Source organism: Limulus polyphemus, unplaced genomic scaffold (assembly GCF_000517525.1).
Source record: "Limulus polyphemus unplaced genomic scaffold, Limulus_polyphemus-2.1.2 Scaffold414, whole genome shotgun sequence".
Lineage (NCBI taxonomy): Eukaryota > Metazoa > Arthropoda > Merostomata > Xiphosura > Limulidae > Limulus > Limulus polyphemus.
This window is the reverse complement of record NW_013666024.1, coordinates 149,253-165,023: the sequence shown is the minus strand read 5'-3', so window position 1 is coordinate 165,023 and position 15,771 is coordinate 149,253. Positions and strand designations below refer to the sequence as shown.

At 33.4% G+C, this 15,771-nt stretch overlaps 1 protein-coding gene across 1 annotated transcript in view; it reads right to left on the bottom strand.

Annotated features, from left to right (window-relative positions):
* LOC106458082 (nephrin-like) overlaps positions 1–15,771 on the bottom strand; it is a 103,456-nt gene that overhangs the window by 25,190 nt on the left and 62,495 nt on the right. The window contains exons 5-7 of the mRNA XM_013917537.2: positions 10,310–10,606; positions 6,660–6,950; positions 4,961–5,248 (exon numbers count right to left, since the gene is read on the bottom strand). Of these exons, the coding sequence (XP_013772991.2) occupies positions 4,961–5,248; positions 6,660–6,950; positions 10,310–10,606 (876 nt within the window). The remainder of the gene's footprint in view (positions 1–4,960; positions 5,249–6,659; positions 6,951–10,309; positions 10,607–15,771) is intronic.

The following is a 15,771-nucleotide window of genomic DNA, read 5'->3' as shown; positions in this document are numbered from 1 at the left end:
CTTATTGCGATACACAGAATGTTATCATGTTATAGAACTACTTATTGCAATACACAGTATGTAATCATGTTATAGAACTACTCATTGCGATACACAGAATGTAATCATGTTATAGAACTACTCATTGCCTAGTTCTATAACATGATTACATTCTGTGTATCTTTATTATAACACAAAATGTAATCATGTTATATAACTACTTATCACAACACATAAAATGTAATCATGTTATAGAACTACTCAGTGCGATACACAGGATGTAATCATGTTACAAAAATTATTTAATAGCTTTACACTACGTACTAACAAATCACAAACGTGACTGCACTTAATTTTGAAATAATTCTTCTCAGAAGAATATTACTCTAGAAGGAAAACCATAACGGGAAATGTTCTAATAATTTCTGATCACTTTACAGGCAAAGTAATCATTTTATATTTTTACAAATGCTCGTAGACTTCCATATATAAATAAATCTTATGTTGTATAAATATTAGGAAAGGAAGAAAAATATTAAATCTGCGTAGTAAAAAAGCTGTTTGGTGGGTCTTAACAATGAGATGATGCTAAAAATGGTTCTATAAGAAACCGTTCCTGCATCTAGTGTATGCAGAATTCAAGGCTCTCAACTAACTTAAGTGGAGCAAGCAGAAAATAAATAAAGACTACGTAGGGTTGATGCAGATGTACACACTCGTAACTGGTATTACTAGATCCTTTGTTGTGAACCCGACTTCCACACAGGGTAGTGACATTAATACTGACATTTTTTTTGTCATTTGAAACTAGGTTAACAAGAAGTTAGACCACAAGTGGATTACTTGTCTTTTTTTTTCTTTTTTTTGGGGGGGGGGGGGTCTTTAACTGACAAAAGTTCTTACGTTTGCTTGTTTGTAATTAAGCACAAAGCTACACAATGTACATATATCTGTGCTCTGCCCACCACGGGTATCGAAACCCGGATTCTAGCGTTGTAAATCTGCAGACATACCTCTGTGCTACGTCGGGGGGGGGGGTAAGTTTTTATGACTGGTAAATAAGAAAAAATATTAGATCAGAAATAGCGAATCTTTATTATCATATAAATAACGATTTACTTAACGCGTAATTTAAATTAAGAAACCCAAAGAGAATAATATAGATAAATAAGCCCCAGTGTTTTCTTTTACTCAAATTTACTATAAAGAGTTTAGGTTATAGGTCTGAAGCACTGTGGATAATTCGAAAATTAATAGATATATATAATTCTTGTTTATTATTCTAATTTTAAGTTTCAGGATTCTTTAGGATCTAATTTACATAATAATAGTTATAAACAATTAAATCATCCTCAAAGAAAATTAATTTTGTTCCAGTACATTATAAATTTTCATCCATTTGAGGTAAACAATCAGCGTAATTCAGCGATCTGTTTTTGTTTAACGCATGTTATTAAGAATTCCTACACAATCCCAAAACTTAAATTATCTAATAACTTTACACTACGTACCAACAAATCACAAACGTGACTGCACTTAATTTTAAAATAATTCTTCTCAGAATAATATAAATCTAGAAGGAAAACCATCACGGGAAGGAAATGTTCTAATAATTTCTGATCACTTTACAGGCATATATTTTGTGCTATCGCATGCTTATGATGCATATAACAAAAGAGTTGGAAATTTTCTATGGTTTTATTATTTATCACGAGAATTTTTTTTCTCCAAATTTTATCATCATTGTCACTTTGTAGTAGGCACTCTTTATGCTTAATTATAAAGGACCAGATTCGAGAAAAAAAAATCAGAATTCTTAATTCATTTGAAATCAAATTTCAGTTCAGGTAAACAAAAACTGAAATAATTTATTTAACGCGATTAATTGCTACATTTATACTTATTAAACGTAGAAGTTTTCCTGGAAGTTGCTTAAAAATAAAGGTAAACATTAACCAACAGAACAATATCAATAGCTTAATGGCGCTGTTTACAGCTTACTTTCAGGAGAAACAGGTTATGAAAAATTATTTCTACACTATATAGTTGGCCATAACTTCTGATAATTCAAAATAAACTACAAAAAAGAATTAAAACATTTAAACTTCTGAAAGTTGTCTACTTATTATGATCTTATAATGTACACGCACTCCGAAATGTTAGAAAGTAATTCGAAAAGGAATTTGATAAAGTCCAAGTTAAATGTAAGTGAGCTAGACATTTCTAGTTATATGCTGACGGTTTTCAGTGAAGACAAAGTATTAGCAAAATGTACAGTAAAAGTTGTTTTTAATACTTCAGATTTTCAAACTATCTTAAATGTAAGAGCACATTATTTATTTTCTTCACACAAATTGTATGTATATGTGTGTGTGTACATATAAATATATATATATATATATATATATATATATATATATATATAGCAACCTAAGTTAACTGTTATGCAAAACATGTGATCTGATATGCACATTTCCGTTGTATGTAAGAGCGAAGGAAATACTGTATTTCATATTTAACAGTTTGAGCAACATCAAACTGTGTAAAGCTTTCCAGGTTGAGAGTGAAACATGCCAGACCCTAAAAGAATATATCTAGACATTTTCATGATGTGAGGAATAATTGGTTAGTCATTGTAAAAATAGCTACAAGTCACACAGAGTATGAACTGGCTTTCAATACAGTTGGCTGAAAATTTGGGCAAGACAGATCTACGTTGAGAAACCCGCGCGACGACCGCTGTTTGACTGTATGGACTCCATGCAACCGGTGAGCCTCAGGGGTGTAAGGAACATGTGCATTAATCAAACAGCACCAGAGTGAACATCTTGCTCATAAACAAATCAAGCTTTTCACTACGCCTTTGGAGGGTAGTTGGGACAAGATCCAGTTTCCAATTTCACGAAGGAAAACATGTATATGGCGGTGTTGACATACCGATCTAGACAGGGATTATTACTAGAGGCCACAGTCACCTTCATGTGCTACGTCGTATCACAGTTAATGACGTAAGATAAAGGGATGCAACCTTAGAATCATTAATGTTGTTGTATGCAGGTGCAATTGATAAAGACTTTCCACTACTAGATAACGCGCACCATGTAAAACAGATTAGCAACTTTATGATAGAAGAAGGCTTAGGGTAAACAGACTAGCCAGCATGCTTACCAGAAGCGAAACCAATCAAACATGTACGAGATATTCTGAGGGCGCTTTACAGCACGTGATTCAGTTCCAAACACTGCCGACAAACCGGTAGCAATTCTTTTGGAGGAAGAAGCCACATTACAGCTCCTTGATTCACTCCTTTTAAACGTGCCACATTTATGTACTAAGTAATCATATGCCTTAGTTACGAACGATTGCAAAGTCTGTAATGCTAAACTGGAATTTGTGGACATGAACTCTAACAGTAAACATTTGCATATTACACCACATAACTAGTTATCTGATACTTGTTTGTGCATAAATATTAACTCAGGGGTATCATTGATATGATTTAATAATATTACTTGTAATTTGTCATAGATAGAATACAAGAAACTCTGATTATCACTTAATCACTTTGAGAAGTAAATGTACAAGCCTTTTCTCAAAGTCGTTTATTATAAAGTCAATATCAAACAAACATTGTTCTATTTGTTTGCATTGTTCTATTATTTTGTAGAGGGTTGAGTAACTTATTAAAACGATTTTGAATAAGAAAATCAGAAAGTCGCGTGTCAAACACAGGCAATATAAAATCGCGATGGCCCAAGTTGATCCACATTCCTTTGTTTTCCAATGCGATATCACCATCTTGGAAATTCTAAATTTCCGGTATGAACATATGTTTATGATCTGTTTGTTATGATTATCAGTAAAAATATCTTTGCTAATGACCAACAAAGGAGAAGAAACTATTGTAAATGGCTTAAACCAAACATTAACTGGGGTCTTGAAATGTTGATTCCGTCAAAAGTGGTCAAAGGTTCGATCAGTTCAACCATATCATGCGAAGCACGTGTGACACACAGAACTATTATCTCTAACGCATACTGGCAGCACAATATGTATGCAACGCCAAACAACGTCAAGATGCAGTTGCAATGCATTCTTTTACACCAAGATCACCCAGAAAAAGACATGCAACAAGCCGTACCTCAGCGATGGTTAGAAAAGTGTGTTATCTTGAAACAGGTGAGGGTTCATGAACACAAAGTTAAAGGTAAAGACAAAATGAAACGGGTATTCATGTTATTACAAACGGAGATACACCGGTCAAGTCATTGAAAGTAACGTCTAAAGATTTTTGTGTGGTCGTACTGTTGAAACAGACGCTAGAAAACCGCTTTTCTTCTTAACTAAATGACTTATGGAAAGCTTGAAGGAAGAAGTGGTGTGCTTTGTACATGACAGATTTGGTTTTACAACAGAGCTTTTTGCAATGAAAACCATGCTGCAGAGCTACTGTCAAGATGCACGGTCGTCAAATATAGCATAACTTGGTTTATATATATATATATACTTTTAAGTCCGTAATGTGCGCTGATAATTCATTTAACTGTTGCCTTTTAATTACGGAATCCTCAGAAATATTTGCTGGTAGTAATGAAAACTATTAACAAATTTCTCTTTACTGACTTAAGTGGTGTCAGAGTTCTGTGAATTGTAGATTTTGTTCAGTAATAGTAACAATGGCTATATTGATTTTAGTACTTTATATGATATCGGAAACTTTTTTTTTGCTCTACTTTTTACAAAATATTTTCCGTATGTATATACAAAAAGGAACATTTACTCGGTGTACATTCCACGTGTGATTCACTTGGGGATCAACATGAGTACCTAATGTACCTCTTCAAAGCCATTTTAATTTGCAGTTATCCACGTGTAACTCTCTTAGTAACAAAAATACCATACATACTTAACATTTCAGCTTTATTAAAATATATAAAAAAAAGATGTAATAAAACACAATTTCCATGATACAACATCCCACCTGCGGGAATCACTGTATAGACACAAGGTTCTCGCTGAATTCCCACATCATTGGTTGCCCAGCAGAGCAAAGAGCCGAAGTCTTGGTTATTCCTGGGAGTAAAAGTGGCCATGCTTGATAAACCGTTATTTTCGAAGTTGACGATCTCCAATTTTTCCAGAGAGTTGTTATAATTCCAGCGAAACGTGACCTCCGGAGGATCGGCTTCTACCTGGCACAGAACCTTAACTTTGTCGTATTGAGGAATCCCATACGTTAGCTTCTGATCAGGTTTGCACACTGGGGCGTCTAGCAACAACAACATTAACAGGAACAAAAGAAGGAATTAGCAGATAACTGAACTTCCCTTTTTATTTGTATCCCCCCCTTTTCATAAAACATCGCGGAAAAGTGAAATAGTTAACCATAATTAGATTCAAAATATCGTAAGCTCTTAAATAAATCTAATTGTGGTTAATCATTTAAGAGCTTACAATATTTTGAGTCTAATTGTGTTAACTATTTAAGAGCTTACGATATTTTGAGTCTAATTGTGGTTAATCATTTAAGAGCTTACAATATTTTGAGTCTAATGGTGGTTAATTACTTAAGAGCTTACGATATTTTGAATCTAATTATGGCTACCCAAAATATCGTAAGCTCTTAAATAATTAACCACAATTAGACTCAAAATATTGTAAGCTCTTAAATGATTAACCACAATTAGACTCAAAATAGCGTAAGCTCTTAACTTACACATCACTACGTTTTAGAAAGAAAAATTGTATTGATGGTATTTCAACGAAACTTTGTTCTAGATTGCTGCCGAAGAGATGTCCATTAAGAAATATCACATGTCATTAGTAGTATTATTGCTATGTGTCATCACATATTCGATTTTCTCTGGCATGCCACATGGAGAAAATAACAAACATGATCTGTATTTAACAAAAAAGTACCCAAATGTCACTAGCTAGAAGATTAGAAAGGTTACAAATTTGCAGACGTTAATTACGTCTGACATTCGTGGTTCAGAAACAATTACATAACATAGTTGTTGATTTATTCCTCATGGTTTTGTTTTGAAAGTATACACCCATACCTGATTGTCATTAATCTGTGTTTTTATGTTTAGTGTGAAAATTATTTGAACGGCACCCGCCACTCACTGCATCCTTAGATAGATGTATATGCACATGTGTGTATATAATTTCTTAAACGTTAATGAAAAGTTATAAGATCAACATTAAAAGTAATAGCAGCCTAAATGAGTTATTAGTAAGTAATAGCAGCCTAAATGAGTTATAAGTAGGAAATTACAGACCACCATTAATTAATCACAATTACTTAGCTCAAAAATAAATTACCTATATTAAGATCTTTCTACTTGAATTAAGCCTCTTTATTGTTAAGCTAACATTGGTGAAACAATTATTCAGACCTAACATCATGAATTCGTTAGCTAAGTTTCTTGTCTCACAAAGATTTCGAAACTTTACAAACATATATAGTTTAGTATATTATTGTTTAAATAGTGCTTAACGAGACTGGGGGTTAATGAATATTTTGAATGAAAAATAAATACATTTATTCTGTATATGTGGCATTTAAATCTAACGTCAAACTTACAAGTGTCAATAAAAGTTGGATGTATTGTTATTAATCATTAGCACACGAAGATAATTTTTTACTGTTTTCAGAACAAAAATATAATTCTTACATTGCACTCGGAGAAAAATGGCGTTGCTCTCTCCGTACCCTTCTGGATTTATTGCTGCGCAGAGATAGTGCCCTCTACTGGACCGTTTCACTTTTTGCAATACCAAAGACTGATTACTGACTATGATACCAGCTGATGTGTTTGTTATTAAGTCTTTCCTCTCGAACTTCCACATTACCTCTGTAACCCATGGGTTAGCCCGAATTTTACATTCTAGGTATACGTCATTATCTTCCTGAATGTGAGTGTGACGTAGTTTGCTGCCTAATCTCAGGCTGAGTTGGGGAGGATCTGAAAAAGTAAATAAATAAGTAAGAAGAACGATACGATGTAAGTCACTTTTAAAATATATCCATCGTTAGTGACCGTTCAATATAAGTTATGGAAAAGTTTAACAATTCTTTTTGTTTGTATAACTGAAAATCGATTAGTTAAGTAAGACATTCTGCGGGAAGGTTTATTCAGCCTAGCTGGTTTGCATGAAAGCTACAGATAAAATGGGTTGCCTTGAGTGCGATTATTAAGGTTATTTATTAATAAATTGCCAATTCAAACAACATATGATGAAGGTGCAAAATTTAACATAATTCAGCTTTAAAAAAAGGGGGTGTGTGGAAACATATGGCTGTAGCCATGGAACTATATATTTATTAAATAAACGGTCACCTAAATTGTCATATTCAGCGATGTTGCACTAAATATATTTATTCACCTCTGGCTCGAGACACAAACTCGTGAAAAACGTTTCTCATCCGTGTAGAGCACATGCGCCCAACGCCGTTGCTATCATTCTGGTATTTTGGGAGAAGTACAAACGAGTTGTACGACGTATTAAATCAACTACAGAGCTGAAACGAGTTTTCTCGTTTTTAAATCAAGCTGATGAAGTCTGTTTCGTGTCGACCGGTCAGTGATAATCTCTTCAAATGTTAGTCTATTGTTCATATTGAATTAATCTTCAGATATGGATTAATAGATAGCATAGTTGACCTTTTATGACCTTTTTCATGTTGTCTGGTCTATATACCCGTAGACCGATCCACTAACATTTGAACAACTCTGAAAGTCTATACTTCTGTCAAAATCAAAACGCCACTACCAGCATGTAAAAGTTGTCGTAAAATAAAGGAAACGAAACGCGTAAAAACCCCAAATTAGAAAGTGATCATATCTGAAAAAGTAATGGGAGAACTATTTATTCAGGGCTGATAAATAATACGTGTGTGTAAAATGCACCAAAAACAGGACGTATGAAACGTACACATAATTACCGATATTTTTGGAAATTATGTTTATTACTTGTTGTGACCGTTAATACTTTGTGTAAGATAATAGAAAACAGATTTTAAGCATACACCGAACAATTATCTAATGCAATGGTTTAGATACATTTCTCTGTGAACTTAGATTTTATAATATTACATTTAGAATTGACGTATCACAATAAAACTGAAAACGAGTCGATTCATTGAAAAATTATAATTAAAAAAATCAAGATATCTAATAAATGCACAATATCTAATATACTTCTAAATTATTATTATTCAGATACACGGTAAAAAAAACAAAAAAAACATATCCTCGAAAATGTAATTACGATAAAAAATGCGAATACATTCAATACATTTTCTGTGTGACAGAAATAACTAACCTAAATAGTTCAAGCGTTAAGAAATAACGCCTTTAGTGTGTTTTATTTTAAATCATGTTAAAAGTAGGGGATTTAAATAAAAAATATCTGGACCAATATTGATCAAAATGTTTACAAATTTAATCACAACCACACTCAATATTACGATCCCGCAGTCTTTTATGTTATTGACCAGATGGTGTTCTAACTGGAAATATTTTTCTTCTATTGGAAGTTATGTTCAAGTAAACTTTCTCGAGATATATTCCAAAAACTTTTATTGATTGTCTATTAAATGTAGATACTAAGTAATGTACCATTCATACAAGTGAAATACTGTTCCGGTAATGCAGATGTAATACAAAAGTATACATGAATTATTTTATTTATTTATTTGGTTATTTGTTTGTTGTTTTTTAAAAGTAGAGAGGAAATATTTTATGTTAAAAATTGTTTGTTTGTAATTAAGCACAAAGCTACACAATGGGCTATCTGTGCTCTGCCCACCACGGGTATCGAAATCCTGTATCTAGCGTTGTAAGTCCGCAGACATACCGCTGTGCCACTGGGGGGCTTAGGTTAAAAAAGCTGAATTTTTCTTGTGTTTATGTTCATACCATTGATATTTAACATTAGATCTCAGCAAGTTGCTAAAATCAACAAATCTGAGTGGTACTTAGACATTTTTCTTTTTCGAGGAAAACATCTGATCTTACCGTGCTCATCGAAACCCAGAAGTCCCCCGCTGGAACAGCGGTAAGTCTTCGGATTTACACTGCTAAAATCAGGGGTTCGATGAAGACAGCAGATAGCCTGATGTGGCTTTGCTATAAGAAAACCGCACACAGAAAACGTGGGTTTTATTTCATGCGCCCTTAATTTGATGTGTTATAATGAACCTCTACTGTTTTATTTAAGCGCATTATAGGTTCCAAGTATATTCTTACAATGATCTATTGGTTTGTTTGTTGTAAAGAACAGGGCAACACAATGGGCTCTGTACTCTGCCCACCGCAAGTATCGAAACCCAATTTTTAGCATCACAATCCGTCAGACTTATCGGAAGATCACAATAATAGAGTCGTCTGTTTAAAAACAGCTATCAGGGTAAATAAGTTTTTCTAATTTAATGTTTAATTTAAGTATCATTAAAGTAGGACTTTTAATAAAAATGTATTTTTTTCTTCTAATTTTTGTGTTATGTCAACCAGCGTTTCTTGAAACAAATATTGTGGCAAAATATAAGTACTACCATGATGGATACGCTATCTTAACTGCTTAAATTATTTTGTTTCTGTAAATGTTTCCCCACGAGCGAACATGCTGGCTAAATTCGTTTTTTTTATTTAAGGATTAAGTAACAAAAAAAGTTTTTGTTCTTGTCCCTTGAACGCAATGCTTCAAAGCAAACCCAAATAACTTCCTATACTGAACGCAATGCTTCAAAGCAAACCCAAATAACTTCCTATACGGCTGGCTGAGTTTCTGAAAGCAGCTAACAGTATGGAAAATTGAAACACGTGGCAACCTTCAGAACCACCAGTTTATTATCAACATATTTACACGTGTTTTCTGATCGAACATTTTGCACAAAAGTAACAAGATACTGTACCTACATACAGAAGAGATGATGACTGTTTGTGAGAAAAGCCACATTGGGCTACCTGCTGTGTCCATCGCGGGGAATCGGGCCCTGGATTTTAGAGTTGTAAGTCCGTAAGCTTACCGCTGTACCACCGAGGGAAGAGCCACATCATGTTATTTTTCAAATTTTTAGCTAAAAAAGTTATAATACTTATGTAAAGAAGTTTATAAATCAAAAAGAAGGCTCCCTGGTGGTTCTATTAGACTTTATAAATCTTTAATGTTATTGTACCTCGAACGTTTCGAACTTTTCTGTGCTGTATAAGAATTATATTTATGATAAAAATCTCATTCACAAAATGATTTCTAGAGAAACAAATTTACTGTAATTGAAACATTCCATTAAAGTTTTATTTATACATACGTCTTTACTTACAGTGTACTTCAAGTTTCAAGCTGTCTTCAATTGCACTGTTTGGCATCAATGGATTCACAGCTCTACACGTCATGAGCTTTCCGCTATCGTCGCTAGAGGGCTTCATGGTAAGCACACTAGAAGTGTAGTTGCCATCACCAGAAGACCTGGTCTTGGTTCTCCGGAGCTGGGTGTTTCCTTTCCACCAAGTAATTTCGGCAGGAGGACGCGAGCCCATTGTCACACACTCAAGCTGAATGGTATCACCAGTGGAAAGGGGTTTCCGATCGTTTTGTATCCTAACGGTCAAAGGTCTAACTAGAAGTGGTTCAAGAATTCCATTGGTAGGCTCATTTTTACTCGATATTCGACTTAAAAACGAGATACATATTATGAATTTCATTAATAAAAGATAACACATTATATTTTAAAAACTGAAATTTTTAGACATCCTTGTACAAAATAACATTGAATCCTTAATTATATTCAGTTATTTATAATTGTATTCTATCCATTTCATTTCCTTAATAAAACTGTTATAGTAAGTACATTTGCTGCCTTTTTATATAATATAATTACTTAAGAGTCCAAGAAAGAATGCTAAATAATTATGATACTAACGAAAAAACAATAAAAACATTGAAAATTTTACTGCTCGAGTAAAGTTTCAAAAGAATATTGAAAGCTTTTTGAATAAAATGTCCTAAAAATCCTTGTTGATTACATAATCTGCGTAAGAGCCCATAAGTTGTACATTCATAACTAGTACAGCATTCACATAACACAGAGGTTAAGTACGGTTTGCTAAAATGATTTTGGAGTCTTTCCACGTCGTTACATTCTATATCGCCACGTCCGGTCATGTTCTATCTGACCACTCTGCATCTTAACGATAGCCCTGTAGCGTAAATTTTATTACAAAAGGCTGTCGTAAGGTTTTCATGGCCAAAGGTCACTACTGTTCTATACATTCTTCCTATATCTTATGTAATATGTGAGAATGGTGTTTTCAACATTCTGATCGCATAGAAAACAATAGATGATGTGTCTAGCTGTTTGGCCAGTATATGTTTACGTGAAATAGCATGAATACCAATTTCATTCTCCAGCTGTCTGAGGTATGCGACGATTGAACAGATATGTCGTGAAAGCAACTTGTGTTATATACTGTTGTCTATGGGGGGGGGGGTACGTTGATGACTTTGTCACTGACCTTTCTCTATCACAAGATGCCGACCTTTTTTCATTATAGCTTGAGTACGACTTGACATGGGTCTATTTCTGGTTGTTCCTGGTGCCCTAAGTTGATCCACATTCTTTGTTTTCCAATGACATTAAACACACTGGATATCCCCGTCTTGAAAATTATAAACTCCTGATATGAATACATCTTTTGGTCTGAAGAGTATTAATATCTTGCGTAGGAAAGGGCTTTACATACACTTTTCAGAAGTGCCCAATTTTCGGTGGCACCGCAGTACATAAAAACGCCAAATAATGTCCAAATTTAGATAGGCTATATATCGTTCCACTACGACTTGTTTGTTGTCGTTGCAACAAGACTTGCTTATTTGCGTATTCAAACCCGTTTTAATATGACATACTCAACTCTCTTTAGTTACGTGCACCACGCCTTGTCATACCTTATTGGCTCCTTGTGAAAATACAAAAAAAAAAAATATGCAGCCTAACTCCGCCAAAATGCATTTTATTCTGAGTTGGTACTGCGTTTTTAAATTGGCAATTTCTGCATTTGAAATGTGATTGGAAATAAGGTGGTTTTCCTATTGAATAAAAACGTAAAAAATATACTGTGTTTTCTCTCCAGGTACATCTTTTCCTTAGCTTTGTTCTTTATTATGATTCCAGATCACATTATTCCAACAGAAGGTATTCTTAATACTTCTTCTGGTAAGAAAATATATAGAAAATTCTAAGATTCATTATGATGAAGATAGTTAAAGAAGGGATACGTCCAGAGTTGGTAGCCAAAACGATTTTTCTTTTTTTGTGGGAATTTGCTTTACAACTTCATTCGAGCACTCAAAGAGATGAAGAATGGTTTGGCCATACACGCTCATCTGTCAAGCGTGTAGAAATTTTCTTATTAGAAATGATTAGACAGGATGTAGTAGAATACTAAAAATGTTGTGTTATTTCTTCAAATCATGATATATCATGTGCATAGGATGGTAGATTTAAATTATGTGCAACAGAACCTTAAAGTCAACTACTAGTACAAAAGTTTTTTAACATAAAGTTTTACAGCTGGTCGTCTGCACTTTGTCTACAGGGGGAATCGAACCCCGGATTTTTTTATCGTAAGTCCGAAAGCGTATCTCTGACTCACTGGAAGACGTTAGCTTAAAAAAGAAAAGAAAGAAGTTTGCTTCTTCAAAAATGCTGAACACTGTTATTGTTAAGCACAAACCTACCCAAAAGGCTATCTTTGCTCTGCCCACCACGGGTATTGAAACCCGGTTTCGAGGAGCTAAGTCTGTAGACATACCGCTGTGCCACTGGGGATAGGCTTCAAAAATGCATTGCATAAAATTAACTATTTAAAATATAATTTTTAGTCACACAAATAATTGAGAAATAATTTTTACCACTGCCTGTGTTTTAACTACCATTTCTTGCGTTTACTTGTTATTTCTAGACATTTAAAAGAAAAATAAAAGAATGAATTCGTAAACATTTTCCTGAAAAGTAATTCATAAATAAGAGTAAGAGATGTTTTAGCTCATGATTAACATGGTGCCTTGAGAATCGTTTTCAAGTTTAATTAAGGCGAGGGTGCATAAAAAAATGTGTACGTGTTTTAGTTGTTTAGATACGCGAAGAATAGATACTTAATAATGGTAAGGAAACAAGATTCTTGGAATTATTGAATTTCATCAAAGCTAATGTTAAGGAACGTAGTGTAATAGTTTGTTTTGTTCTGTTTGTTTTTTTCTCCTGGAAGACTAACGCATGTTACTTTCAGGTCAATATTGCACGTGAATCTATCTGTTCATTTTCAAATACTTAAAAAAGACGGCTATACAGAGAGATATGGAAAAAAATGTATACGTAAATTAACAACAATTGAGCAAATTAACATTAGCCTAATAACACTACATTAATTTGATGAAACATATATATATAATTTCTAAGCATTTTGAACACTTCTGCTTTACATATAATATAAATTCAAGAAATTCTTTTGCGTATAAATCTGGCATACTAAGTTTAACTGTAGTAAAACCTATTACAAAACGAGTTTACACCATTTCAAAACTATTTTCACATTAAACTTTCGGTCCTAATAACGGACCTAAAAGCTTGTTACTAAAATAGTTGTCACGTGGTATAAATCTGGCATACTAAGTTTAACTGTAGTAAAACCTATTACAAAACGAGTTTACACCATTTCAAAACTATTTTCATATTAAACTTTCGGTCCTAATAACGGACCTAAAAGCTTGTTACTAAAATAGTTGTCACGTGGTATAAACCTGCTATATATCTTGTTTTGTACTTTCCTACGTTTCAAATAATATCAAGTAGGATTATTGTTTTGTTTTAGCCCAAAGTTACATAATGAGCCATTTGCGCTTATTCTACTACGGGGAATCGAGCCAAGGAATTTAACGTTGTAAGTCCATAAACTTACCCCTGACCTACTGGGGGAGTTCGAAGTAATTTGTTGTTGTTTATTATTAAGCACAAAGCAACACAAAGAGCTATCTGTGCTCTGCCCACCACGGGTATCGAAACCAGTTTTCTAGCAGTATAAGTCAGCAGACATGCCACTGTTTCAAAGTAATATTACCGCATGTTATTGAAACAGTGCCAATACATCGATCTCAATAGCTATTTAAAAATGAAAATAGGGGCAAATGTCATGGAAATACTATTTATTATTACGTATTATATAACATTAACATACTTAAATAATTCGATTTTAATTAAATATAGATAATTTATTATAAGTTTGCGGTACTTGATAAAAAAAATACAAACAAATGAAATTAAATAATATTCTATTTCTATAAAATAATGATGTTAAGAAAAATATTAAGTTCAAAAATTTCAACGAAAGATAAATATAAGAAACCCAATTACTCGAGCGCTTTCGAAATGTAAACCATTATTCATCAGTGCCCCTGATGAAGAAAGGCTTACCTTTAAAATCGCACACGCTGAATAATCTCTTATTTGTGTCTTCTATAAATTGGATGGTAGTCGTGGAAAAACTCAGAAGATATGCACCAGTGGAAATTGGATGGTAGTCGTGGAAAAACTCTAAGATATGCACTAGTGGAAACTAGAAGCTGCCTTTTCTTTCGGCAGTGAGCCATAAAAAGCTGAATAACATTCTCATACTCATGAACGATTTCATGATTCTTATAATCTAGGGTGCATTTATTCTCTGTTAATCATCTATAATCATTATTTGCATTAGTTGTTTTTTTTTGATGCAATATTTTTGCAATGATCTTTTTGTTTCACTGGCACATTTTTTTTTCATTTGCAAACACAGAAATTATGTCAACGATTTAATAAGTATCCTGTTTCGTTGCACATTTTTATTAACTTTTTAAAATTGTGCTGTTCCCTTCGATAATTTTGCAAGTATGTTTCAGGTTTTACTATAGTATATAACAGCAGAACCATATTTTTTTGTTTCTTTAAACAGGCCTGTTGTTGGCGGCCGATGTAATGTTTTGATGATTACCGATTTTACTGAAGTCTAGACTGTTCTAACACGTCTCTCTCTCTCTCTCTCTATGAGCATTGTTAAACTAAGATTCACGTGCTTTTAAGGCTCTTGCTGTTCGAAAATTCTTGTTCAACTCGAGATAGAAGGAAATAATTGTAAGTTGGGAATGATTACTACTCGTACTTACTCAAAAGCTTTTTCGGAAAAGACGATGTCTATCTTTGATCACTAGTGTTTCGAGGTTTGGTAGTTTTCCGTTATCACGTATTTGTGAAATAAACTAAGTTGACGAAGATCGATTGTTTAAATGCCTGAAGAATACGGTAAGATTTTCCTTTTTTCACAGAAGCAGACGTTAGAGATGTGTCCACCTCTCGCATAGAAGCTTATATATATCAGAAAATAGTGCACTTATCTTTTAGTTCCCGTATTAAAAGTTCACATGAGAAGTCCAGTTCAGTTGAGAAGAACATATCAGTATTCCGTCGGTAATTTCCTAAATATTTTCTTTCCATCAAAAATACGGAGTAGGCAGGCAGATTTCTAGAATTAACATTATTGAACATATCTTCGCTATGGCATAGTTACATCTGTTTCAAATTTAGTAGGAGTGATTGAGGATTCTTTGGGCACAAGTGCTCTAGTGAATAATGAATAAAATCGGGACTGTAGAATATATATATATATATGTATTTATTTATGACCACCATGCCTTTCGTAATTTTGGTTCTAAAGTCTTTTCAGTTCTTCCTTATGACTACGTTTCCATCAGAAAGTC